The sequence below is a fragment of the Zea mays genome, chromosome 1 (genome assembly GCF_902167145.1).
Source record: "Zea mays cultivar B73 chromosome 1, Zm-B73-REFERENCE-NAM-5.0, whole genome shotgun sequence".
Classification (NCBI taxonomy): domain Eukaryota; kingdom Viridiplantae; phylum Streptophyta; class Magnoliopsida; order Poales; family Poaceae; genus Zea; species Zea mays.
In genome coordinates this window covers 11,326,764-11,352,837 of record NC_050096.1, presented here as the reverse complement: position 1 = coordinate 11,352,837, position 26,074 = coordinate 11,326,764, and the positions used below count along the sequence as shown (strand labels likewise).

The 26,074-nt window shown below is 47.8% G+C and overlaps 1 protein-coding gene across 1 annotated transcript; it reads left to right on the top strand.

Annotated features, from left to right (window-relative positions):
- The first annotated feature begins 18,809 nt into the window (after positions 1–18,809).
- LOC100285683 (appr-1-p processing enzyme family protein) lies at positions 18,810–25,444 on the top strand. Its single transcript, NM_001158574.2, has 14 exons — positions 18,810–19,379; positions 19,466–19,543; positions 19,637–19,692; positions 20,514–20,633; positions 20,914–20,984; positions 22,242–22,335; positions 22,411–22,623; positions 22,762–23,010; positions 23,163–23,271; positions 24,181–24,248; positions 24,344–24,413; positions 24,497–24,571; positions 24,653–24,744; positions 24,824–25,444. The coding sequence occupies exons 1-14, from the start codon at positions 19,017–19,019 to the stop codon at positions 24,903–24,905; spliced, it is 1,740 nt and encodes a 579-aa protein (NP_001152046.1). The 5' UTR covers positions 18,810–19,016; the 3' UTR covers positions 24,906–25,444.
- Positions 25,445–26,074: the final 630 nt, after the last annotated feature.

Genomic DNA, 26,074 nt, shown 5'->3' with positions numbered 1-26,074 from the left:
GTATCCGTATCCCAGAGGCGTAGGAGTTCCTCGGCTCGGTCGACCTTGCCGCTTACGCGAACTCTTACCCGACCATGGGGTTCTGTCACCGACGCAGTCGAGAAGGCTCGAAGAATCGCTCCGGCAGAAGAGCTTCCGAACGTGAAGACTTGTTCGGTCCACGGAATCACTTATCCGAACGTGAGTTACTTATCGCAGAAGGTGATGAGTGAGGTATCCGTATCCCGGAGGCGTAGGAGTCCCTCAGCTCGGTCAGCGTTGGCTGCTTATGTGTACTCCGTCGTTTTCAGGATCCACTTTCTAAGTAGTCGAAAAGCGCGAAAGACATTCTGGCAGAAAGGATCTTTTTTCGAGGAAAAAATTCGACGCAGAGGAGGGTTCCCCCCTTTTAGCCCCCGAGGGAGGGTCGGGCTTTGCCGAGGCGAGGCCGACCCTTCCTTGATGACTAAACTTTGCGTGGGAGCGAGGTATATGAACAACTTGAAAACATCTTAAGGGTAGAAGCGACGTAGCTGTTGGATGTTCCAAGCGTTGTTGCAGACCTCACCTTGATTGTTGGCCAGCTTGTACGTTCCGGGCTTCAGAACTTTGGCGATGACGAACGGCCCCTCCCAGGGGGGCGTGAGCTTGTGCCGTCCTCGGGCGTCTTGTCGCAGCCGAAGCACCAGGTCGCCCACCTGGAGGTCTCGGGACCGGACCCCTCGGGCGTGGTAGCGTCGCAGGGACTGCTGGTACCGCGCCGAGTGTAGTAAGGCCTTGTCCCGAGCCTCCTCCAGCTGGTCCAGCGAGTCTTCTCGATTAGCTTGGTTGCTTTGGTCGGTGTAGGCCCTCGTCCTCGGGGAACCGTATTCTAAGTCTGTGGGCAAGATGGCCTCGGCCCCATAGACTAGAAAGAACGGCGTGAAGCCTGTGGCTCGGCTCGGTGTTGTCCTCAGACTCCAGACCACCGAGGCGAGTTCCTTCATTCATCGTTTGCCGAACTTGTTGAGGTCGTTGTAGATCCGAGGCTTGAGTCCTTGCAGAATCATGTCGTTGGCACGCTCTACTTGCCCATTTGACATGGGGTGAGCCACGGCGGCCCAGTCCACCCGGATGTGGTGATCCTCGCAGAAGTCCAGGAACTTTCTGCCGGTGAACTGGGTGCCATTGTCGGTGATGATGGAGTTCGGGACCCCGAAATGATGGATGATGTTGGTGAAGAACGCCACCGCCTGCTAGGACCTGATGCTGTTTAGGGGTCGGACCTCGATCCACTTGGAGAATTTGTCGATGGCGACCAACAGGTGCGTGTGGCCCCCGGGTGCCTTCTACAAGGGGCCGACGAGGTCCAGACCCCACACAGCAAAAGGCTAGGTGATGGGTATCGTCTGCAGAGCCTGAGCGGGCAGGCGGGTCTGCCTTGCGTAGAACTGACACCCTTCGCAGGTGCGGACAATTCTAGTAGCGTCGGCCACCGCCGTGGGCCAGTAGAAGCCTTGTCGGAAAGCATTCCCGACAAGGGCTCGAGGCGCTGCGTGATGGTCGCAAGCCCCCGAGTGTATCTCTCGCAGGAGTTCCTGACCTTCGGCGATGGAGATGCATCGCTGGGGGATGCCAGAGGGGCTGCGGTTAGGGCTGGGCAAAAAAACCCGTAACCCGAAACCCGAACCCGGAATACCCGGACCCGAACCCGAAATACCCGAAACCCGAATTTTGTTCGGGAATTTCGGGTAGCAACTTGCAAAACCCGAAATTATTTCGGGTAATTCGGGTATCACAATCGGGTACCCGAAATACCCGAATTACCCGAACTTTCATGTGTCATGTACTCATGTCATGCTTAATTATTAATTTGTACATCTATAATTATGTGTAAGTGTGCATAACTTGTGATTGTAGATTGCTTGTGTTTTATATGTCCATGTATATCATTATTCAAACTATATTTTTATACTAATTTAATAGGGTGTATGTGTTTTTATGAAGCCAACATAATAGTTCGGGTAGTTCGGGAATACCCGAACCCGAACCCGAACCCGAAATTCCGGGTACCCGAATTTTCGGGTATTGAAAAACCCATTGTAATTTCGGGTATCGATTCTCAAAACCCGAAATTTTAAAAACCCGAATTACCCGACCCAAAAATTTCGGGTAACCCGAACGCCCACCCCTAGCTGCGGTGGTAGAGCTCCTTCTCATCTCCCAGCAAGACGAACGACTTGGCGCGCCGCGCCACCCGCCGAGCTTCGGCTCGGTCGGAGGGTAGCTCTCCTCGGTGGAGATATTGCAGGTACGGGGTCTGCCAGTTTTGATCAGGCGTGACCCCGCTTCGCTCCCCCTCGACGTGCAGCGTCTCGCCCTCGGGGGCCGAGGGTACCTCGGGCTGAACCGAGGGTGCCTCGGGCCGAGCCGAGGGTGCCTCAGACTGTGCCGAGGGTACCTCGGGATGGGCCAAGGGGGCCTCAAGCTCGGGTGTGTTGTCGATCATGACGGAGGGTTGATATAGATCTCGGGAGAAGACGCCTGGGGGAACCGTTGTTCGCCCCGAGGCTATTTTAGCCAGCTCGTCCGCAGTCTCGTTGTAGCGCCGAGCGATGTGGTTGAGCTCGAGCCTGTAGAACTTGTCTTCCAGGCGCCGAACCTCATCGTAGTAGGCCTCCATCTTCGGGTCGCGGCAGTGGGAGTTCTTCATGACTTGGTCGATGACGAGCTGCGAGTCACCGCGAGCGTCGAGGCGTCGAACCCCTAGCTCGATGGCGATCCGCAATCCGTTGACCAGAGCCTCGTACTCAGCCACATTGTTGGATGCCGGGAAATGGAGGCGTAGCACATAGCGTAGGTGCTTCCCGAGGGGCAAGATGAAGAGTAGGCCTGCGCCGGCTCCTGTCTTCATCAGCGACCCGTCGAAGAACATGGTCCAGAGCTCCGGTTGGATCGGAGCTGTTGAGAGCTGGGTGTCGACCCATTCGGCCATGAAGTCCGCCAGGACCTGGGACTTGATGGCCTTCCGAGGGGCGAACGAGATTGCTTCGCCCATGATTTCCACCGCCCATTTTGCGATTCTACCCGAGGCCTCTCGGCACTGGATGATCTCCCCCAGGGGGAAGGACGACACCACAGTTACCAGATGAGACTCGAAGTAGTGTCACAGCTTCCGCCGCGTCAGGATCACCGCGTACAGCAGCTTCTGAACTTGTGGGTAGCGGATCTTGGTTTCGGACAGTACCTCGCTGACGAAGTAGACTGGCCTCTGAACGGGCAATGCATGCCCCTCTTCTTGCCTCTCAACCACAATCGCGGCGCTAACCACCTGAGTGGTCGCGTCGACGTAGATCAAGAGGGCTTCTCCGGCAGCTGGGGGCACCAAGATAGGCGCCTTCGTGAGGAGCACCTTCAGGTTCCCGAGGGCTTCCTCGGCCTTAGGGGTCCATGTGAAGCACTCGGCCTTCCTTAAGAGGCGGTACAGAGGTAGACCTCTTTCACCGAGGCGTGAGATGAAGCGGCTCAGAGCCGCGAGACATCCCATGACCCTCTGTACGCCTTTCAAGTCCTTGATGGGCCCCATGCTGGTGATGGCTGCGATCTTCTCCGGGTTGGCTTCGATGCCCCGCTCGGAGACGATGAACCCCAAGAGCATGCCTCGGGGCACCCCGAAGACACACTTTTCGGGATTAAGCTTGACGCCTTTCGCCTTGAGACATCGGAATGTCACTTCAAGGTCAGAAAGGAGGTCGGAGGCTTTCCTCGTCTTGACTATGATGTCATCGACGTAGGCCTCGACCGTGCGGCCAATGTGTTCGCCGAACACATGGTTCATGCACCGCTGGTACGTCGTGCCCGCATTCCTCAAGCCGAACGGCATGGTAACATAGCAGTACATGCCGAAGGGTGTGATGAAAGAAGTCGCGAGCTGGTCGGACTCTTTCATCCTGATTTGGTGATACCCTGAGTAGGCATCAAGGAAAGACAGGGTTTCGCACCCAGCTGTGGAATCCACGATTTGATCGATGCGAGGCAGAGGGTAGGGAACCTTCGGACATGCTTTGTTCAGACCAGTGTAGTCCACACACATCCGCCATTTCCCTCCTTTCTTTCTCACAAGCACAGGGTTGGCAAGCCATTCGGGATGGAATACCTCTTTGATGAACCCTGCCTCCATTAGCTTGTGGATCTCCTCGCCTATGGCTCTGCACTTTTCTTCGTCGAATCGGCGCAGAGGCTGCTTGACGGGTCGGGCTCCTGCTCGGATGTCCAGTGAGTGCTCGGCGACATCCCTCGGTATGCCGGGCATGTCCGAGGGACTCCATGCGAAGACGTCGGCGTTCGTGCGGAGAAAGTCGACGAGCACTGCTTCCTATTTGGGATCGAGCTCGGAGCCGATCCGGACTTGCTTGGAGGTGTCGCTGCTGGGGTCGAGGGGGACGGACTTAACCGTCTCCGCTGGCTCAAAGTTGTCGGTATGACGCTTCACGTCTGGCACCTCCTTAGAGAGGCTCTCCAGGTCGGCGATGAGGGCCTCGGACTCGGCGAGGGCCTCGGCGTACTCCACGCACTCCACGTCGCATTCGAACACGTGTTTGTACGTGGGGCCGACGGTGATGACCCCGTTGGGGCCCGACATCTTGAGCTTCAGGTAGGTGTAGTTGGGGACAGCCATGAACTTCGCGTAGCATGGCCTCCCTAGTACCGCGTGGTAGGTTCCTCGGAACCCGACCACCTCGAACGTCAGGGTCTCCCTTCGGAAGTTGGAGGGTGTTCCGAAGCAGATGAGAAGGTCGAGTTGTCCGAGGGGCTGGACGCGCTTCTCGGGAATGATCCCATGGAAAGGCGCAGCGCCTGCCCGAACCGAGGACAGATCAATACGCAGAAGCCCGAGGGTCTCGGCGTAGATGATGTTGAGGCTGCTGCCTCCGTCCATGAGGACCTTGGTGAGCCTGACGTCGCCGATGACGGGGTCGACGACGAGCGGGTATTTCCCCGGGCTCGGCACATGGTCAGGGTGGTCGGCTTGGTTGAAGGTGATGGGCTTGTCGGACCAGTCTAGGTAGACTGGCGCCGCCACCTTCACCGAACAGACCTCCCGGCGCTCTTGCTTGCGGTGCCGAGCCGAGGCGTTCGCCGCTTGCCCACCGTAGATCATGAAGCAGCCGCGGACCTCAGGGAACTCTCCTGCCTGGTGATCTTCCTTCTTGTCGTCGTCGTTGGCCCTGCCACCCTCTACGGGTGGCCCGGCCCTATGGAAGTGGCGCCGAAGCATGACGCACTCCTCAAGGGTGTGCTTGATGGGCCCCTGGTGGTAGGGGCACGGCTCCTTGAGCATCTTGTCGAAGAGGTTGGCACCTCCGGGGGGTTTCCGAGGGTTCTTGTACTCGGCGGCGGCGACAAGGTCCACGTCGGCGGCGTCGCGTTTCGCTTGCGACTTCTTCTTGCCCTTCTTCTTGGCGCCGCGCTGAGTTGACGCCTCGGGGGCATCTTCCGAAGGGCGGCCCTGGGGCTGCTTGTCCTTCCGGAAGATAGCCTCGACCGCCTCCTGGCCGGAGGCGAACTTGGTGGCGATGTCCATCAGCTCGCTCGCCCTGGTGGGGGTCTTGCGACCCAGCTTGCTCACCAGGTCGCGGCAGGTGGTGCCGGCGAGGAACGCGCCGATGACATTCGAGTCGGTGATGTTGGGCAGCTCGGTGCGCTGCTTCGAGAATCGCCGGATGTAGTCTCGGAGAGACTCTCCCGGCTGCTGTCGGCAGCTTCGAAGGTCCCAGGAATTCCTGGGGCGCACGTACGTGCCCTGGAAATTTCCGGCGAAAGCTTGGACTAGGTCCTCCCAGTTGGAGATTTGCCCCGGAGGCAGGTGCTCCAACCAGGCGCGAGCGGTGTCGGAGAGGAACAGGGGGAGGTTGCGGATGATGAGGTTGTCATCGTCTGTTCCACCCAGTTGGCAGGCCAGACGGTAGTCTGCGAGCCACAGTTCCGGTCTCGTCTCCCCCGAGTACTTTGTGATAGTAGTCGGGGGTCGGAACCGGGTCGGGAACGGCGCCCGTCGTATGGCCCGGCTGAAGGCCTGCGGACCGGGTGGTTCGGGCGAGGGACTCCGATCCTCCCCGCTGTCGTAGCGTCCCCCACGCCTAGGGTGGTAGCCTCGGCGCACCCTCTCGTCGAGGTGGGCCCGACGGTCGCGGTGATGGTGCTCGTTGCCGAGGCGACCCGGGGCCGCAGACGCTATGTTGCGCGTGCGCCCGGTGTAGACCGAGGCTTCCCGCATGAATCGGGAAGTCGCGGCATGATGTTCCGAGGGGTACCCCTGCCTTCGGGAGGCGGAGCTCTCGGCCCGCCGGACCGCGGCGCCTTCCAGGAGATTCTTGAGCTCTCCCTCGATTCGCCGCCCCTCGGTGGTTGATGGCTCCGGCATCGCGCGGAGGAGCATTGCTGCTGCAGCCAGGTTCTGGCCGACCCCACTGGATGCGGGTGGCGGCCTGACCCTGACATCGTCGGCGATGCGGTGCTGGAAGCCCTGGGGTAGATGACGCATTTCTCCGGCCAGAGGTTGGCCCGCCCATGCCTGCCCGACGTCCCGGCGGATTGGCTCAAGCGCTCCTGCTCCCTCGTCGAGCCTGGCTTGCACCCCACGGATTTGCTCGAGCTGTGGGTCGTGACCCCCCGCCGGAACGGGGACCACAGCTAGCTCCCGTGGGATGTCAACGCGAGGCACCGACCTAGGGAGATCACCGTCCTCCGGCATGCCGAGATGGTTGCCTTCGGAGGGACCCCCTAGATCGGCGTGGAAACATTCGCGGCTTGGGCCGCAGTCCTCGTCGCCGAGGCTGCGGCTACTGTCGGAACAGTCGGAAAGGCAGTAGTCGCATGCGGTCATAAAGTCCCGCATGACACTGGGGTTGCCAAGTCCGGAGAAATCCCAACAAAAGCTGGGCTCGTCGTCTTCCTCGGACCCAGAGGGCCTGTAGGTCGAGACGTCCGTCAGCCGGTCCCAAGGTGACCGCATACGAAACCCCAGAGGGTTCGGACTCGCCTCTACGAGAGCGTCCGCCAGAGCGAAGCCGCTAGGCGGGTCGAGGCTAAATCCGAAAGGCGTGGGATGGGAATCGGTTGGTACCTCTTGGTCGACGGGAGGTGATGAAGTCACGTCGGGGACTAACTGCACCGTCGTCTCAGGTACGAGGGTGACACCCAGCAAGCCTTCCGCGAGCGTGCTGGCGTCGTCCGTTTGCTCGGGATTGGCGTGTCGCGGGGAGAGAGCGCTCGTCTTCGTCTCAAGCGCGAGGTCGATGCCCGGCGCGCCCCCCGTTGGGGTGCTGGCGTTGTCGACTCGCTCGACAGTCGACGAGGCGCTGCCCCCTGCTTGGCCTTGGTTGCCCCGCCTCCTCCTCCGTCGGCGGGGAAGAGGACGGGGCGAGCTCGAAGGTTGTTCTTCCACCACGTGGGGGAGACGTCGTCGATTCCGCCGCCGGCGGGCGGGCTGTCGGCCGCCATTGTCGCTGTCGCCCGGCGGTGGAAAGAGTATCATGTCGTAGCTGCCATCGAGGGACATGAACTCAAGGCTCCCGAAACGGAGCACCGTCCCGGGCCGGAGAGGTTGCTGGAGACTGCCCATCTGGAGCTTGACGGGAAGCTGTTCGTCAACACGCAGCAGGCCCCTACCTGGCGCGCCAACTGTCGGCGTTTCGAGACCGGGGGGTCCCAAAGCCGACGAGTGAATATCGCCGCGTGCCCCAGCCCAGATGGGTCGACGCGAGGCCGAGCGCGAAGGGGGGAAGTGAGGCGGCCGGAGACAGGCGTGAGAGAGGTGGGAATCCCGCGGCCTTCGTGTTCGTCTCGTGCCCAGGTCGGGTGCACTTGCAGTAGGGGGTTACAAGCGCCCACACGGGAGAGGGAGCGAGCGGCTTCAAGCGAGCGCCTGTCTCGTCCTCGTCCCCGCGCGGCCAACCCTCTCTAAGAGGGCCCTGGCCCTTCCTTTTATAGGCGTAAGGAGAGGATCCAGGTGTACAATGGGGGGTGTAGCAGAGTGCTACGTGTCTAGCGGAGGAGAGCTAGCACCCTAAGTACACGCCATCGTGGCGGCCGGAGAGATTTTGGTGCCTGGTTTGTGTGATGTCGTGGCCGTCGGAGGAGCGCTGGAGCCTGGCGGAGGGACAGCTGTCGAGGCTGTCGAGTCCTTGCTGACATCCTCTTGCTTCCGTAAGGGGGCCGTGAGCCGCCATCGTCAGGGAGCGTGCGGGGCGCCATCATTGCCTATCTGGCGGAGCGAGCCAGATGGGACGCCGGTCTTGTTCCCCGTAGCCTGAGTCAGCTTGGAGTAGAGTAATGATGGCGCTTCCCGTTGATGTGGCTGGCCCGCGCCCTAGGTTGGGCGATGTGGGGGCTTTTCCGAGGTCGAGGTCGAGTCCGTCTTCCGTGGCCGAGGTCGAGTCCGAGCCCCTAGGTCGGGCGAGGCGGAGGCCGTTGGCTGAGGCCAGGGCGGAGTTGGTCGGGCGAAGCGGAGTTCGTCGTCTTCTGGGGCTGAGCTCAAGTCCGAGCCCTGGGTCGGGCGGAGCGGAATTCGTCGTCTTCTGGGGCTGAGCCCAAGTCCGAGCCCTGGGTCGGGCGGAGCAAAATTCGTCGTCTTCTGGGGCTGAGCCCAAGTCCGAGCCCTGGGTCGGGCGGAGCGGAGTTCGCCGTCTTCCGGGGCTTAGCCCGAGTCCGAGCCCTGGGTCGGGCGGAGCGGAGTTCACCGTCTTCCGGGGCTTAGCCCGAGTCCGAGCCCTGGGTCGGGCGGAGCGGAGCTTCCTATGGTGCCTGCGGCCGGTCCTGACTGCATGTCAGCCTCACTTTGTCAAGTGGCACCGCAGTTGGAGCGGCGCAGGCGGCGCTGTCTTTCTGTCAGACCGGTCAGTGGAGCGGCGAATTGACGGCGGTCACTTCGGCTCTGTCGGCTGAGGGGCGCGCGTCAGGATAAAGGTGTCAGGCCACCTTTGTATTAAATGCTCCTGCGATTTGGTCGGTCGGTGCGGCGATTTGGTCAAGGTTGCTTCTTGGCGAAGACAGGGCCTCGGGCGAGCCGGAAATATGTTCGCCGCTGGAGGGGGGCCTCGGGCGAGGCGGAGATCCTCCGGGGTCGGCTGCCCTTGCCCGAGGCTAGGCTCGGGCGAGGCGTGATCAAGTCCCTTGAATGGACTGATCCCTGACTTAATCGCACCCATCAGGCCTTTGCAGCTTTATGCTGATGGGGGTTACCAGCTGAGAATTAGGAGCCTTGAGGGTACCCCTAATTATGGTCCCCGACACTACTTGTGAAGAATTTAGTAGGATTATGATTCAAAAATTCGAGATGTCTATGATGGAGGATTTGAAGTATTTCTTAGGATTTCAAGTCAAGCAACTCCAAGAGGGCACCTTCATCAGCCAAACCAAGTACATTCAAGACATACTCACCAAGTTTGGAATGAAGGATGCCAAGCCCATCAAGACACCCATGGGAACTAATGGGCATCTCGACCTTGACACGGGAGGTAAATCCGTAGATCAAAAGGTATACTGGTCGATGATAGGATCTTTACTCTATTTATGTGCATCTCGACCAGATATTATGCTTTCCGTATGCATGTGTGCAAGATCCCAAGCCGATCCTAAGGAAGTTCACCTTAGGGCCGTGAAAAGAATCTTGAGATATTTAGTTCATACACCTAAGTTTGGTCTTTGGTACCCCAAGGGATCCACATTTTATTTGATAGGATATTCAAATGCTGATTGGGCAGGGTGTAAAATTGATAGGAAGAGCACATCAGGGACTTGTCAGTTCTTGGGAAGATCCCTGGTGTCTTGGGCTTCAAAGAAATAAAATTCAGTAGCTCTTTCTACCGCTGAAGCCGAGTATATTACCGCAGGCCATTGTTGCACGCAATTGCTTTGGATGAGGCAAACCCTTAGGGACTATGGCTACAAATTCACCAAAGTCCCTCTCCTATGTGATAATGAGAGTGCAATCCGCATGGCGGATAATCCCGTTGAGCACAGCCGCACTAAGCACATAGCCATTCGGTATCATTTTTTAAGGGATCAGCAACAAAGGGGGGATATTGAGATTGCTTATGTTAGCACCAAAGAACAATTAGCCGATATCTTTACCAAACCATTAGATGAGAAAACCTTTACCAAACTTAGAAATGAGCTAAACATTCTTGATTCTTGGAATTTTGATTGATACTTTGCACACATAGCTCATTTATATACCTTTGATCATATCTCTTTCATGTGCTATGATTAATGTGTTTTCAAGTAAATTCTTATGCTAAGTCATAGATTAAAAGGGAAATGGAGCCTTCGGCGAAGACAAGGCTTCCACTCCACTCTACCGGTATTATCTTCCTTCACCGTCACCCCGCACCGCTCTCCACTTTGGTATAATCTTCACTCTTATTACTAGTACCAATGGGGAGAAAGTAAAGGGCTCTAAAGACTCCGTTTTTAGCGATTAATGCCAAAGGGGGAGAGAGTATTAGCCCAAAGCAAAAGGACCGCACCACCACGCCATTTCAAAAAATTTCGAAACAAAATTGTTTTCAATTGGTATCTTTGAAATTAGTATTCCTCTAAGAAATTCTATCTCATTTGGTATCTATATTTTAAGGAGGAGTTTTTCAAAATTTCAAATGGTAAAACCCCTCTTGAACATTAAGAGGAGAATTTCATTAAAGGGGAGTTTTGTTTAGTCAAAGGAAAAGCATTTGAAACAGGGGAGAAAATTTCAAATCTTGAAAATGCTTCTCGAAATCTTATTCATATACCTTTGACTATTTGCAAAAAGTCTTTGAAAAAATTTTCCAAAAACATTTGCAAAAACAAAACAAGTGGTGCAAGCGTGGTCCAAAATGTTAAAAGGAAGAAAGCAATCCATGCATATCTTATAGAAGCTTAAATTGGTTTAATTCCAAGCAACCTTTGCACTTACCTTATGCAAACTAGTTCGATTCTGCACTTATATATTTGCTTTGGTTTGTGTTGGCATCAATCACCAAAAAGGGGGAGATTGAAAGGGAAATAGGGTCAAACCATTTCCTAAATGATTTTGGTGGTTGAATTGCCCAACACAAATATTTGGACTAACTAGTTTGCTCTAGATTATAAGTTCTACAGGTGCCAAAGGTTCAACACAAACCAATAAAAGGTCCAAGTTAGGGTTCAAAAAGAAATGAGCAAAAGAAACCAAAGGCTGCCCTGGTCTGGCGCACCGGATAGTGTCTGGTGCACCAGGGTGGACCAACTCGAACTCGCCACCTTCGGGTTTCTGGAAAAGCCACTCCGCTATAATTCACCAGACTGTCCGGTGTGCCAGCGCAGCAATGGCTACAGCGCAACGGTCGACTCCAACGGAAACCTGAAAAGCGCTACAGTGCGCGGACAGTTCGCGCAGGGTCAGAGCAGGCGCCAGAAGGCGCACCAGACAGTGAACAGTCCCTGTCCGGTGCGGCACCGGACTGTCCGGTGGCCCAGGCTGTCAGAGCTCCAACGATCGAACCCTAACGGTTGGGTGACGTGGCTGGCGCACCGGACAGTGTCCGGTGGCGCACTGGACTGTCCGGTGCGCCCATCGACAGCAGCCCAACCCCAACGGTTGGTTTGGTGGTTGGGGCTATAAATACCCCCAACCACCACCACTTCAAGGAATCCAAGTTTTCAGCCATTGCATTCAATACAAGAGCTCTATACTTCACTCCAAGACACAAACAAGAGATCAAATCCTCTCCCAAGTCCAAGATCACTCCAAACAATTAGTGACTAGTGAGAGAGAGATATTTGTGTTTATTTGAGCTCTTGTCGCTTGGATCACTTTTCTTCTTCCCCATTCTTGTTCTCAACACCTTTGTAATCAAAGCAAGAGACACCAAGTTGTGGTGGTCCTTGTGGGGTCTAAGTGACCCAATTGATTGAGGAGAAAAGCTCACTCGGTGTATGTGACCGTTTGAGAGAGGGAAAGGGTTGAAAGAGACCCGGTCTTTGTGACCACCTCAACGGGGAGTAGGTTTGCAAGAACCGAACCTCGGTAAAACAAATCACTGTGTCATCTGCTCTATTTCTTTGGTTGATTTGTTTTCGCCCTCTCTTTCGGACTCGACTTTATTTCTAACGCTAACCCCGACTTGTAGTTGTGCTTAAAGTTTATAAATTTCAGATTTGCCTATTCACCCCCCTCTAGGCGACTTTCATATGCCTTGAATAAAGGAGATTATGTGAAACTTGGTATGACAAAAGGTCATTAGCTAGCCCAATAACGTTGTCATCCACTAGTTATACTCTAATACCTTATCGTGCAAATACAAACCCTCAATATCATAGAAACTTTATTTTAAGTTTCAAAGGTGATCTATTATTTTAAATTCATTATTCTACAATTTTTTCCCAAATGTATCCTGGCAAACATGTGCCTTACGATATTAAACAAACATTGGAGAGTACTCCCATACATTTTGGCTAAGTTTTTCTAGGACTTCATTTTTTTGCAAGGAATGTAGCCTAATGTTGTGCGCTGTTTTGCAAGACTTGACACAAACCATTATATATGTATACCATCAGAACAAGGGATTATTTGGAACTTGATACCACAAAAATCTTTAGCATACTCTGTAATTTTTTCATCCTCCATCAGTATCATGATACCCTCTCGTGCGAATAGAATGTTTTCGACATCAAAGAACGTCATTTGTGGTTTAAAAGGTGATATATTGTTTTGAATTCTTTATATTCCAACTTTTTAGCAACTTTATAGTGCAAAAAAGCGCCTTACAACCTTAACCTATGTTTGGATAGTTCTCTCACACAATTTATCTAAATTTTCCACGGTCTTTATTTTATTCTGAGAAATAATGTGACATGATAATGTGTGATATTTTACTTGAGTGAACATAAACACTATCTAGGTATGCCTTGAATAGAGGGGATTATGGGAAACTTGGTATCACAAAAGGTCATTAGCTAGCCCAACAATATTTTCACACAATAGTTGTACTCTAATACCCTCTGTGCGAGTACAATGCCCTCAATATCATAAAACACTATTTTTAGTTTCACAAGTGATATGCTGTTTTAATTTTTTTTGTTATGCAACTTTTTTTCCCAAATGTATCATGGCAAACATGTGACTTACGATATTTAACAAACATTGGAGAGTGCTTCCATACATTTTGGCTAAGTTTCCCAAGGACTTCATTTTTTGCAATAGAAAATAACTTAATGTTGTGCGCTTCTACACGACTTGACACAAACATTATATATATATACCTTCAGTACATGGGATTATTTGGAACTTGATATCATAGAAAATCTTTAGCATATGTTGTAACTTTTTCATCCTCCATCAATATCGTAATACTCTCTCATACGAATAGAATGTCCTCGACATCAGAGAAACGCCATTTATGGTTTAAAATGTGGTTTGAAAGGTGATCTTTTATTTTGAATTCTTTATATTCCAACTTTTTAACAGTTGTATGGAGCAAAAAAGGTGTCTTACAACCTTAACCTATGTATGGACAGTCCTCTCACGCAATTTGGCTAAAATTTTCATGGTCTTTATGTTATTTTTAGAAACAATGTGGCATAATGATGTGTGGTGTTTTACTTGAGTGGACATAAACACCGTCTAGGTATGCCTTGAATAAAGAGGATTATAGGAAACTTGGTACCACAAAAGGTCATTAGCTAGCCCAACAACGTTTCATCCAGTAGTTATACTCTAATACCCTCTCATGCGAATACAATGCACTCAACATCGTAAAAACACTATTTTTAGTTTCAAAGGTGATATGTTGTTTTAAATTCTTTGTTATACAACTTTTTTCCAAATGTATCATGTCAAACATGTGCCTTACGATATTTAACAAACATCAGAGAGTGCTTCCATACATTTTGGCTAAGTTTTCCAAGGACTTTATTTTTTGCAAGGAATGTAGCCTAATGTTGTGCGCTGTTCTACAAGACTTGACACAGACATTGTATATGTATACCTTTAGTACAAGGAATTATTTGGAACCTGATATCACAAAAAATATTTAACATACCAAGTAACTTTTCATCCTGCACTAGTATCATAATACCCTCTCATGCGAATAGAATGCCCTCGACATCAGAAAAATGTCATTTGTGGTTTAAAAGATGATCTATTGTTTTGAATTCTTTATATTCCAACTTTTTAGCAACTATATGGTGGAAAAGGTGCCTTACAACCTCAACCTATGTTTGGACAGTTCTCTCACGCAATTTGGCTAAATTTTTCATGGTCTTTATTTTATTTTGAGAAACGATGTGGCATAATGATGTGTGGTGTTTTGCTTGAGTGGACATAAACACCATCTAGGTATGCCTTGAATAGAGGGGATTATAGGAACCTTAGTATCACAAAAGGTCATTAGCTAGCTTAATAATGTTTTCATCCACTAGTTGTACTCTAATACCCTCTCATGCTAGTACAATACCCTTAATATCATAGAAACACTAATTTTAGTTTTAAAGATGGTCTATTGTTTTAAATCCTTTGTTCTACAACTTTTTTCCAAATACATCATGGCAAACATGTGCCTCAGGATGTTTAACAAACATTGGAGAGTTCTTCCATACATTTTGGCTAAGTTTCCCAATGACTTCATTTTTTGCAAGGAATGTAGCTTAATGTTGTGCTCTGTTCTACACGACTTGACACAGGCACTGTATGTATAACTTCAGTACAGGGGATTATTTGGAACATGATATCACATAAAATTTTTAGCATATCCTATAACCTTTTCATCGTCCACCAATATCATAATACCCTCTCGTGTGAATAGAATGTCCTCAACATCAAAGAAACGTCATTTATGGTTTAAAAAGCGATATATTATTTTGTATTATTTATATTTCATCTTTTTAGAAACTGTATGGTGGAAAAAGATGTCTTGCAACCTTAACCTATGTTTGGACAGTTCTCTCACATAATTTGACTAAATTTTCTATGGTATTTATTTTATTCTGAGAAACGACGTGGCATAACCAGGGTTGCAGTTTGTGTTTTAAATGCTAAATTTTCGGTTCTAACTATTCATCCCCTTTAGGCGACTTTCAATACAACAAAGGTAGATCCATCTCACCATTAAAATTTCATACCACAAAGGTAGATGCATCTCACCATTAAGAATGCAACTCGGGTCACATTTAAAACCCAAACTAAATGCGAGGAAGAGGTAAACTCCTGTAGGGAGAGATCGATCCCACGATTCGGCCTCACTCGACCCGACCTCTTAGGGTCGGAGTGCAGCATGGGATCCAGGAAAGTCCGCCTCGCTCAACCCCAGGGGACGGGAGCGCACCCGATTCCCCCGATCCAATAGAGGTACTATGCCGCACGGTGGTTACTCCTCGAGATATGCAAAAGTGTCAGGCCCTGACACAAGATTAACCCGAATGACAACACGTAACATATGGAAACTAGGCATGTGGTCACTAACGATAAGGACACGTCGATTGCCATTCTGAAAAGACACATAGACTAAGTATGGGCTAGCCACACCATGACTACTGACGACTGAAAAAGGACAAAACTGCAGGGTGAGACAACACTTAACAATATCACATGACGTTGCTACAGGAGGGGGCAACATAAACTCTTTCCGGTCAAGGACGAAGGTCGCCAACAAAACAATGGGGCAAAGCCTTGTTCTGTCCGGCTCGACTAGGGGGTCATGCAATAGGATCCCCTCCTCCTTGGGCTATAAAAGGAGAAGGGGAACTCTCAAAGAGGGCAAATGATCAGGATAGCACACACTTGTAACTCCACAAAACACTACACTTCCTATGCTAGAGGCCCAAGCCTCGAGGTCCCCCTAGTCCAAGCTTTTTATTCCCCCGATACAAATGTTATCATAGGGTACACAGATACCCAACTAGATGTAGGGACATTTGTCGCCGTAACCAATATAAAACCTCTGTGTCACCCTTGAATACCATCAGCGTTGGACGCGCAAAGCACATAGATTACTAGTCGGTGTTCTCTGAACACCAACATTCTACAGTTTCTGGTCGCACCAAATCTCTCACTATAGCATGTCCGATGCGCACCGGACCTGAAAGTCACATAAAGGAGGGTGAATAGGCGAAACCTAAAATTTTACTCAAATAATCCAAAACTTGATCCAAAATTATGATATTAAGTAGTTAGAACAAGACGAGTTAGTACGAGGTTAGTATAAGCACAATACTTGCACAAAGTTGCTAATGAATATGAGTGTGGAATTGGACTTAACAACACTATGAAATAGACTTTAAGTGCAAGGCAAGTATGTGCGTAGGGAGGAAAGGTGTAGAACAAATTGCAAAGACAAAGCAATAAAGACACGACATTTATTACCGGAGTCCAATTTCACAAAGAAACCTAAGTCTCCATTGAGGAGTCCACTAAGGATCGGGTCTCTCTCAATCCTTTCCTCATTCAAGTGATCATAAAGATCAAACTTGAGTCCCCTTTCTCTTTCCTCAATGAGTTCAAGGCTCTCCACACACTTGGAGGCTCTTGATCGTCTTACATTCTCAATGGAAGCCTAACTCCAGAGCTTATGATCACAACTTCAGCTCACACAAGTGCTCTAGCTCTTTTTCTCACAAGACAAGGCTAAGTCTAGCTCTCTACTCAATTTGTTGCACTTGGGACTCTTTGATCACTTGGATGTGTTGCTCTTGTGTATGCACATGTTTGCTTAGCTCTTGGATGTCTAACACACTATTCCATCGTTTCCACGTCGGTGCGTGTCACACACGAAGCATGTAGATTTGTTCCTCTTCTTCGTGTCTCGCCTAACAAACTGAGGGGGTAATGATGCTGACATATGAATACACCTTATCTCTCGCTAGAGACAAACATCACATTATAAACCCCCACCCCAAGCTAGCTCCCTCGTCGTGCCCACCCTTCTTCCTCACTCCCACCAGTCATGTGCCCGCTTCATTCCCTCCACTCCCTCCTCGCGTCTCCCTCTCTCGCCCTCTCCGCAGATCCACACCAAGCGATCGCCAATTCGTCGTAGTGTCTTGATAGTGATTGAATCCACGACGTAATAGGGCAACTAGGGAACCTAGGTCAAAGGATTACATGAAGCTCACTTGTTGATCTAGGCGATGGTGTCGGTGAAGAAGATGATGGAGGTGTCGTATAGGCCCTTGAGTGTGTAGTCCTGCGTAAGCTTGATGTGGTCCTACATCCCCATGAGAGAATTCACCATTTCCGCCGCCACAACGCATGGACACTATAATAGTTTATGCATGCAAAAAGTATAAGGAGTAACATATACACATATATAAAATATATATTGGTGTGTATCGTTTGGTTCCTATTTTGGTTATTGATTCAGATAGGGAATTGTAATGTGTGCTGTCACAACGCATGGACACTATAATAGTTTATGAGACATGAGAATGATATAATTTTTAGGTGAAAAGAAATTTTCCACCGATTATATTAGCGAAAGTTTAGGCATTTGAAACGCCGTTTCAAGTGATGGAAAGTGTATTTATACGATTATGGCTACAATGGATTTAAAATTTATTACAAAATTGGGACATTGACACGATAACACACCAACAAGTCCATTTCAGTGGGTGATAATAAAAATCCACTAAGGATGGCAAGAATGTGGAACACACAAAACAGAACAGAGCCCACCTATTCAATCTAGCTAGCACTGGCGACATCAGTAAACACAAATGTACTCAACGAAACGTACCCAATCCTACAAGGCTAACCCTATACATGTATATTTGGACCGTGTCTAACGGGCTGGCCAAAAGCATGAAATTGGAGGCACGACCTAAGTCTGACACGACCTAGATTAATCGTGGGCCTAGACTGACACAACATAATGTGTGCGTCGTGTTTGAGCCTCAACTCGAGCACACAGATTGATCTGGCATGGCCATTTATATAGGGTCTATCAAAGCCCACAAAATATTAAATATTTCTGAGCTGGTTGTACTCTTTTTTTTCTTTTGACCAAAGGTTTTTAACGAGGCACCTACAAAACAACCCAGTTTTATTTTGATCATATATAACCTATACTTCTAGAGCTAATAATTAGCTGTTAAAATAAGCTATAAAAATTCGAAACACCTCTGGTTAATACCTCAGTTAACTGTTAGTTAACTCACAACTAACATTTAGTTCATTAGTCGTCTCAATCTAGCTAACAATTTATTAGCTAGATTACTATCAGCTACATGGTTCCAAACATACCCTAAATTTTATAGCTATAAAATTTAAGGACCAAATTCTATTAGGATTGGGCTATCTATTTATTTTAAACTAAAATTAATTAATTAAGAGCTCAAACGGATCGTGAAGAAACATTTGGATTGTCCATTTTAATGTGGAAGATCACGATGATGATGAAAATCGTGCAACCGTGGAAACTTATCTTCCCTACTGTTATTAAACGTTTTTTTCTAATTTTTATCGTCGTTTATTTTGCAAAAAAAAGTCCTTATACTTTTTCTACTCGAACTCACAAGACCTAGGTCGTTACCTCTCAGATGGCTCGTGAGAAAACATCAAACCCAATACGACACGAAGCCATCCACAGGATAGTGCTCCCAAACAGGACTAGAAGTCGAGTCTCCTTTTCAACTTATATCTTTCTCAGTCTTTAGCTAAGATAAACTATATTATCTATAATTTAATATAGGTTTGTTTTAGCTAAAATAAAGTGTATTATCTGTAGTTTAATATATGTTTGAGCCGTATGCCTCTAATTTTAATTTTTTTTTGTGTAGGTCACTTTAATTTTAAATTATTTTTTGGACCAAGACGCTACTTGAATCTACAATTTCTGCAGACAGGAACAATTATTGAGAAATTTAATTGTACTCATCTATCTAATCTACTTTCTCTCTCCTCCCCCGTCCCGTCGCTTCGATCCCCCGAGCTTCGCTCACACCGGTCACCTCCGCCTCCTCCCGCTTCGCGCGCATCTCCTTCTATCGCTCCAGCCTCCAGCACACGTCCTCCATGCCCTCGCGGTTCTGATCCGGCCATAGCCATGCAGCACCGCTCGCCGGAGGCGGCTTCGGCATCCGCCTCCCCGACGGCCGCGGCGGTGGAGGCCATGGCGCCGGGCGTCGGCGGGGTTGAGCCGGCCGTGACGCTCGACCAGGTTCCGCGCTGGAGCGACCCGGACCAGCGCATCTCCCTGCTGTCCCCCACCGCCGCCGGATCCGAGACCCCGGCCTCGTCCTTCCTCTCCTTCTCCGACCCGCTCACCGGCGACGACGCGGCCGCGGGGGCCGGGGGCCGTGGCGCGTCGCGGTTCCCCGTCGATTACGAGATCAACTCGAAGATCTACCTCTGGCGAGGCCATCCGTGGAACCTCGAGGTCGACGCCGTCGTCAACTCCACCAACGAGGTCGGGATTCTCTCCTCGGTTGTTCAATCAAGCTATGAAATGCTTCAATCGAGATACTGATGGCCATTACTTCTGAGGTTGTGTAGAACTTGGACGAAGCTCATAGCAGTCCTGGGCTCCACGCTGCTGCAGGTTCGGGGCTCGCCGAGGAGTGCGCCACCCTGGTACTGTTTAACGCTGGATGTGCTTCCTAATTCGGCTGCTAAAATGGGGATTGTAAGGTGGCTTTTCGTTTGTGACTGGTCTGCACTCTGCAGGGTGGCTGCCGCACTGGGATGGCTAAGATGACAAATGCTTATGATTTGCCTGCCAGGTATGTCATTTTATTTGATTGGTGGCTGGTGGCTTTAGATGTTGCATCAGATTACATACTACTGATGGCTTTGTAGTGTCCACCAACAACATTGTTTTCTGGTAATTGTAATTTGTAATGCTGAATAAGCATGAGCCCCTTTAGGTGATACAGGACCCCCCCACCCACAGGCAAAGGTCATGATATTGCTGATTTCAAATAGTATGGATTTTGGGCACTTCTGTAATAAGTTACAAATTACAACTTGCCAGTGAAAATCTTAATTGTCACGGTTAGCTAGATTAATTCGCTTTACCAAAATTTTGACATGAGATCTAGTCTTGCTTACAAAACACACAAGGCACACTTGTCGCAGACAGAGTGAGGGAAGTTTGCGAGTCATTTCCCCCTACTTCGATCATTAGCTTTTGGTTGTAAAAGAACCATGCATATGCGATGCGCATATTTCATTATAGGTATATCTGTGGTGATTATATAGGAGTGAAATAAGTGATTATAGTGTTATAGCCTCTAATTTAGGTGATGTGATGGTAATTTCAGAGCATGTTTATTTCTTACTAATTGTCTGAGGAAGATATGAACCATTATGTGCTTCTGGATTGACCTTCATACAATAAGGCTATTATTTTCTTCTGGCATATGCTTAAGTAGTTAAGTTTATTCCTGAAAGACCTATTGCAGGTAACTATGGGTGACTAGTTTAAACTTATAAAATTCATTTGTTTGAACCTTGATATTTGAGAATCATTTGCTTGAAACATATCACATCAGAACTTTAATGCTCAACGTTAAGCTCAAAAGTTAATTATCTGGTTATGTAGGAAGGTCATCCATACTGTGGGCCCAAAATATGCTGTAAAGTATCACACAGCTGCAGAGAATGCGCTTAGCCACTGCTACAGGTCTTGTCTAGAACTGCTCATTGAGAATGGCCTTGAAAGGTACTCCTATTTATTATGAAAAAGGGTATTTACAAGTTTAACATTAAGGGCTTGTTTGGTCGCATGGGGAATGGAGGGGATTGAGGGGCATATAATCCCATGCTGTTCATTTTTGACTAACAAGGGATTATAGGCCCCTCAATCCTCTCCAATTCCCATGCAACCAAACAAGCCTTAAGTGCTTACAAACTTTTGTTTAGATTCCATTTCTAATCCTAGGTTTCACATCGAATGTTCTTCAACTTTTGCAAGTAATTTGTTCTGCCTTTGATGTGGTTAGCATTGCTACTGGCTGCATTTACACAGAAGCCAAGAATTATCCTCGTGAACCAGCTGCTCATGTGGCAATAAGTGAGTTCACTGATCTGCTTTTGCTCTTGTTCATTTTTACTACAGATGGGATTTGAATCCTGATTTATTTTATACAATATTTACATACTCCACACTTAGTTTTTCATGTACTATCTTCTTCGGTTGAGATTGCGCCGGAACAGTGTCGGCCCAGTATTTTAGGTTTGGGCATTTGAAAAGTATTGGGGTACTGAATTTCTTTTCACAACCCGAAAGCTAATGTTTAGCATATATAATGCTGCATAGTTAAAATTACATAATATATGTAGAAAATATATAACATAAAACTGAACATGATTTCATATATTGGAGAATTTGACCTCAATTTGAAATCGTTTAATATAAAAAGGTACCAATAGTTAAGACCTAAAGTTAAATCAGGAGACTAAGTAATTATGGGACAACTCAAGCTAAGGCACTAAGCGATTCACAAATTGTTATCCCTGTTCCCTAACAAATTAAATCTGAATTTAAACTTATGGAAGTAGAGAAGCAGAGAACTAGAGGCTCGGCCTGACTCATGCCTCGCTGTTGCTGCTGTCCACGCCTAGCCCCAACCAGCCTGCCCCCTCTTGGCTGCCGCTGCCGCCCGCTGACCGCCGGATCTCGGCTGCAGTGGCAGCTGTCCTGCCCGCCGCTTGCCCCTGCGAGCTGCGGCCTTCTTTGCCTTGTGCTTTGCCGGTGCTCGGTGTGCTCTTGCTGACCGCCGCTCACGCTCGTCGCTAGGGTTCCCTGTTTCATTTGCGACTCTGCTCTGCTAGCTCGCTATCCGTGTCTGGGATACACATGCATGCAGGAGCCGGGAGGGAGCAGGCATGACATGAGTCGTCGGGAGGGGACTCAGTACGGTCTGCGGTTAGAAATATGGGCCGCTGGGCCTCTTTGGGCATTCGGGTGGGGGAGGCAAACAATTGAAGTATGTTAGTTTGAGCTGCTTTGCTGTATAGGTGCTCAGATTTGATGTATTTTTGTTTTTTCAATATACAGACTTGTATGTGAACCACACACACGTACGCCCACACACATAGATATGGCAACACTATTTGTCACCTTAGGTGATGATCATCCATACTAAAATGGCTTAAAGAATGACTTACAAAGATCGCGAACAACTTAAATTTGTTAAGACATTTCATGGTAGGTGATCATCACCTAGGGTGACGAACAACATATATATAGTATGGTATGTGTGTGTGTGTGCGCGCGCACGCATGTCAACTGGATACTATTGAATACTGATGGGCCCGCCGTGAGCAGGAACTGTGAGACGTTTTCTGGAGAAACAAAAGGACAAAATAACAGCTATTGTCTTCTGTACGATATCATCATCTGACACAGAGATATATAAGAGGTTCTCCACTTGAAGTTCAGTATTAGTTTATCACAACAATTTTCCAATATAGGTTGATAATGTTTAATTCCTCAGGTTGCTTCCACTATATTTCCCTCGGGACAAGCAAGAAGAAGAGATAGCCGCATTGAAACTTCCAGCTGATGTTGGGGATGAGAATGGTGAGACAGTAATAGATGAAAGGAAAATAAGAATAAAGCCCTTGCCTGCTGGGGAAGCAAATAGCAAAACACCAATTCCTACACTTGCAGATATCCCGCTTCCTGATTCGAGTTTGACACGTAGAAGGTGAAATTGAAAGCACATGCATTTTTCTTGGTTCCGGTCACTGACAGAGATTACCTTAAAAGATATCCTGTGTCTGTTCAATAGTTTAGTGATTGTTCATTAAGAGTTTATCTGATTTTATCTGGTTTATCTTAACAGGAATTCTTTCAAGTTGGACTCATATTTGGATCCTGCTTTTATGTCTATAATTAAGGATCCTGATCTCCGACGCAAGGAGCAATGGGAAAAATCTCAGGCAAACAAGGGACTTAACTTGGCTAACATGCTTGGGTTTGGTGATCTTGGCAGTCCACCATTATCTGCTGCTGAAGAATATTCACTTCATTCACGATACCTTGCTAAAGCGAATTCTATGAATCTGTCAGATGTTGCTGAAATGAAAATAATGTAGGCAAATTTATGCAGTTTTTATTTCATTTTGTGGACTACCTTTTTGTTTTCATTGCTTTACATTTGTGATGCTAAATGATCTCTATCCATCATTTTCCATATTATCATGGTATCATTGCCTTTATTTTTATGCTCTATATCAATTACAGTTACCGTGGAGGAGTTGATAGTGAAGGGCGTCCAGTTATGGTCATTGTTGGTGCTCACTTTCTTCTTCGCTGCTTGGATCTGGAACGATTTGTTCTATATGTAGTAAAGGTGATTGAATCTTAACTCTAATTGGGCATAATTAGACATTTGCTATAAGAAGAGTATCAATTGATATCTTCCTATATGTAATCATGCAAATGCCCTTAGTAATCGTGTTGATGCTGAGCCTGCCCAGTCATTCCTGTTCTCTCTTGACCCATACATTAATATCCTAATCTTATTATTGTTTTTGTTCTTTGTCTTGGCAAAAATACTTGATGCAATTTGTCTATGGTATTTTCTTGCCGTTGTGTATGTGTGGGGTAGGGGTTCGGGGACTATCTTACATTCTTACTCCCGTAGGTCGAGTTTTATTATTATTATAAAGTGAATCTTCTTGGCTATGGATAGTGCATTTCTCAGTTTTTTGGTAATGCACTGCCCAAGTATCCAGAAGGCAAACTAGATATTTTGATGTATGCGTATTAAAACTGCCAATATCAAATAAATTGTTTTTCCTTTGTCCATGAGTTGGCCTGGAGTTTCCAGTGTGAATGATATGCTGACTGCTGTGCAGATAACTATGTACACTAGTTCACATTCATGATATGCAAGTACCTTTAATATTTTTGGATGGTAGGTTTTTATGGTGTCAAATTTTCTGAAGGTTATATAATAGTAACAAAATAACGAATCAAGGTATTCAGCAGTTTAATCAAATGGTGGGAATGGGATGGACCTAGAAAGGTAAGGTCAAACCAAGGCTTAATTTTTGGGGGGTGGGGGTATGCAAGAACTTTATAATGCTCTTGCCATGCACCATGCAAATAATTCCTCAAATTTCTCATCAAAATCCCTGCTATCTACTATCTTGATTCCTCGTCGAATAGTATTTTCTTCATACCTTTTGGCTTGTTTGAGCAATAAATTATGAAAGTATTAATGTTATTATCGTATCATTATATGCCATTCTTGCAGGAATTTGAATCTCTGATTCAGAAGCCTTACACAATTGTCTATTTCCACTCTGTGGCATCATTACAACCGTAAGTGATGGATTATTCAGGATGGAAATCACATCATTTTTTGGTTCATTTGTCTTAACACTGGCACATGGAACTGTTTTTATTTGAATTTACAGACAGCCTGATTTAGGATTCATGAAACGGTTACAACAGATACTAGGTCGGAAGCATAAAAAAAATCTTCATGTGAGTATCTTATGTGACCTCATCACCCGATTATAATTTTCGATTTGGATTATATAGTTTCTTGAATTCACAAACCTTTACAGACTATATACATACTCCACCCGACACTGGGACTGAGAACAGCCGTTATGGCGATGCAACTTTTTGTTGACGGGGAGGTACTCACCTTGCAGCTAAACCAAAAACATTCTTTGTGCTGCTCCGTGCTTGAAATTTCTGTTTTGGTTTGTTTCAATTAGGTCTGGAAGAAAGTTGTATATGTCGACAGACTTGTGCAGCTATTCAGATATGTACCACGTGAACAGCTCACCATTCCTGATTTTGTGTTCCAGTAAGCAATCTAGTACTTGTTAGCTTTTCTTAGAGGTCCGCTAGTTACTAGACTCCATCTTAAATAATCAATCCTGCAGGCATGACCTTGAAGTGAATGGTGGAAAGGGCATAATCGTTGACCCAAGAACAAAGCATATCTACCAGAGACCATCTGGTTGATCTGTCATAAACCTGCAAATGAACGCTTCACAGTACCACTCTCACTATGCACAGACTCTCCATGAATGACTCTGTCCAGTCCTCTGTAGAAGAGTACCCTTCTAGAGCTGTGCATTTTGTATCTAGTTGACATTGTTGCTCTGTGCTATTCCTTCGCCTTTTTGGGAGGCATATTTATGTATCTTAATAACTATTCTGTATAAACAAAAAAAATGCTAAATGTCTCTCAATTTGCCTATAGCTGGGCGTGCTCGTTAGGTTCTGTAAATTTTTGACAGGTCCATAGATATTGAGAAATAGGATTGCAGTCTGTTCCGTCTGAGTAATTGATCGCCTTGGAATGTCTTAATAGGCTGAAGACTGATCTGTTTGCTGTTGCAAACAATAAGTAGCAAGTCCCAAAGGCGAGGAAGCATAAACTCTGGTCTATTTTGCTTTTGGTTAACTGCATGAGATAGTCTGTTAATTTTTAAGATTCTAATTGTGATTCTGAGGGTCACCGTCCAAATATGGTACTCTCGGTACCCTTTATTTTTTTTTTACCATGAACCCATTTTGGAGGTTCTTGAGTTATTTGGCAACGGTTTGTCTTCAAATTTGACTTGATTCTGCCACCTCTTCTGATAGCCTTAGTTGACAAAAGGAGGAAAACACCAACTATTTGATAGACACTCAAAAGATGTCTCAAGGAATACAAATGCTGCAAAGCATTAAACGATCTTAGATAATATGAGTATATTAATGGCCCGTTTGGCATGACGCATGACTTCAGATCTAAAAACTCTATAAAAACTCTATAGAGTTCCATCAAAACTAATTAATTGCCACTTATTATGAGAATAATAATTCGCTTTGCGGATGGGGGTGACTCTTTGGGGCGAGAGAGACACGGCGAAGGAGGTGAGACACGACAAAGGAGATCAAGGCCTTTGTCGCCACCCCTTCTCTAAGGTCACCCCTAGCTCCACCGTCTTCTAGGTCTGCTAGCTGACGCAGTTCTTTTGGATGCTCTCGATCCAACATTCGGACAACCAGATGCTCAGCATGACACAAGTGTGTTGTACCATGCTATGGAGGTGGATGAACAATTTTTTTCTCATCCTCCTCAATATGAATGTATTGTATTATGCTATTGTTGCCTTGATAATGTTTTATCTTTACATGTGTAG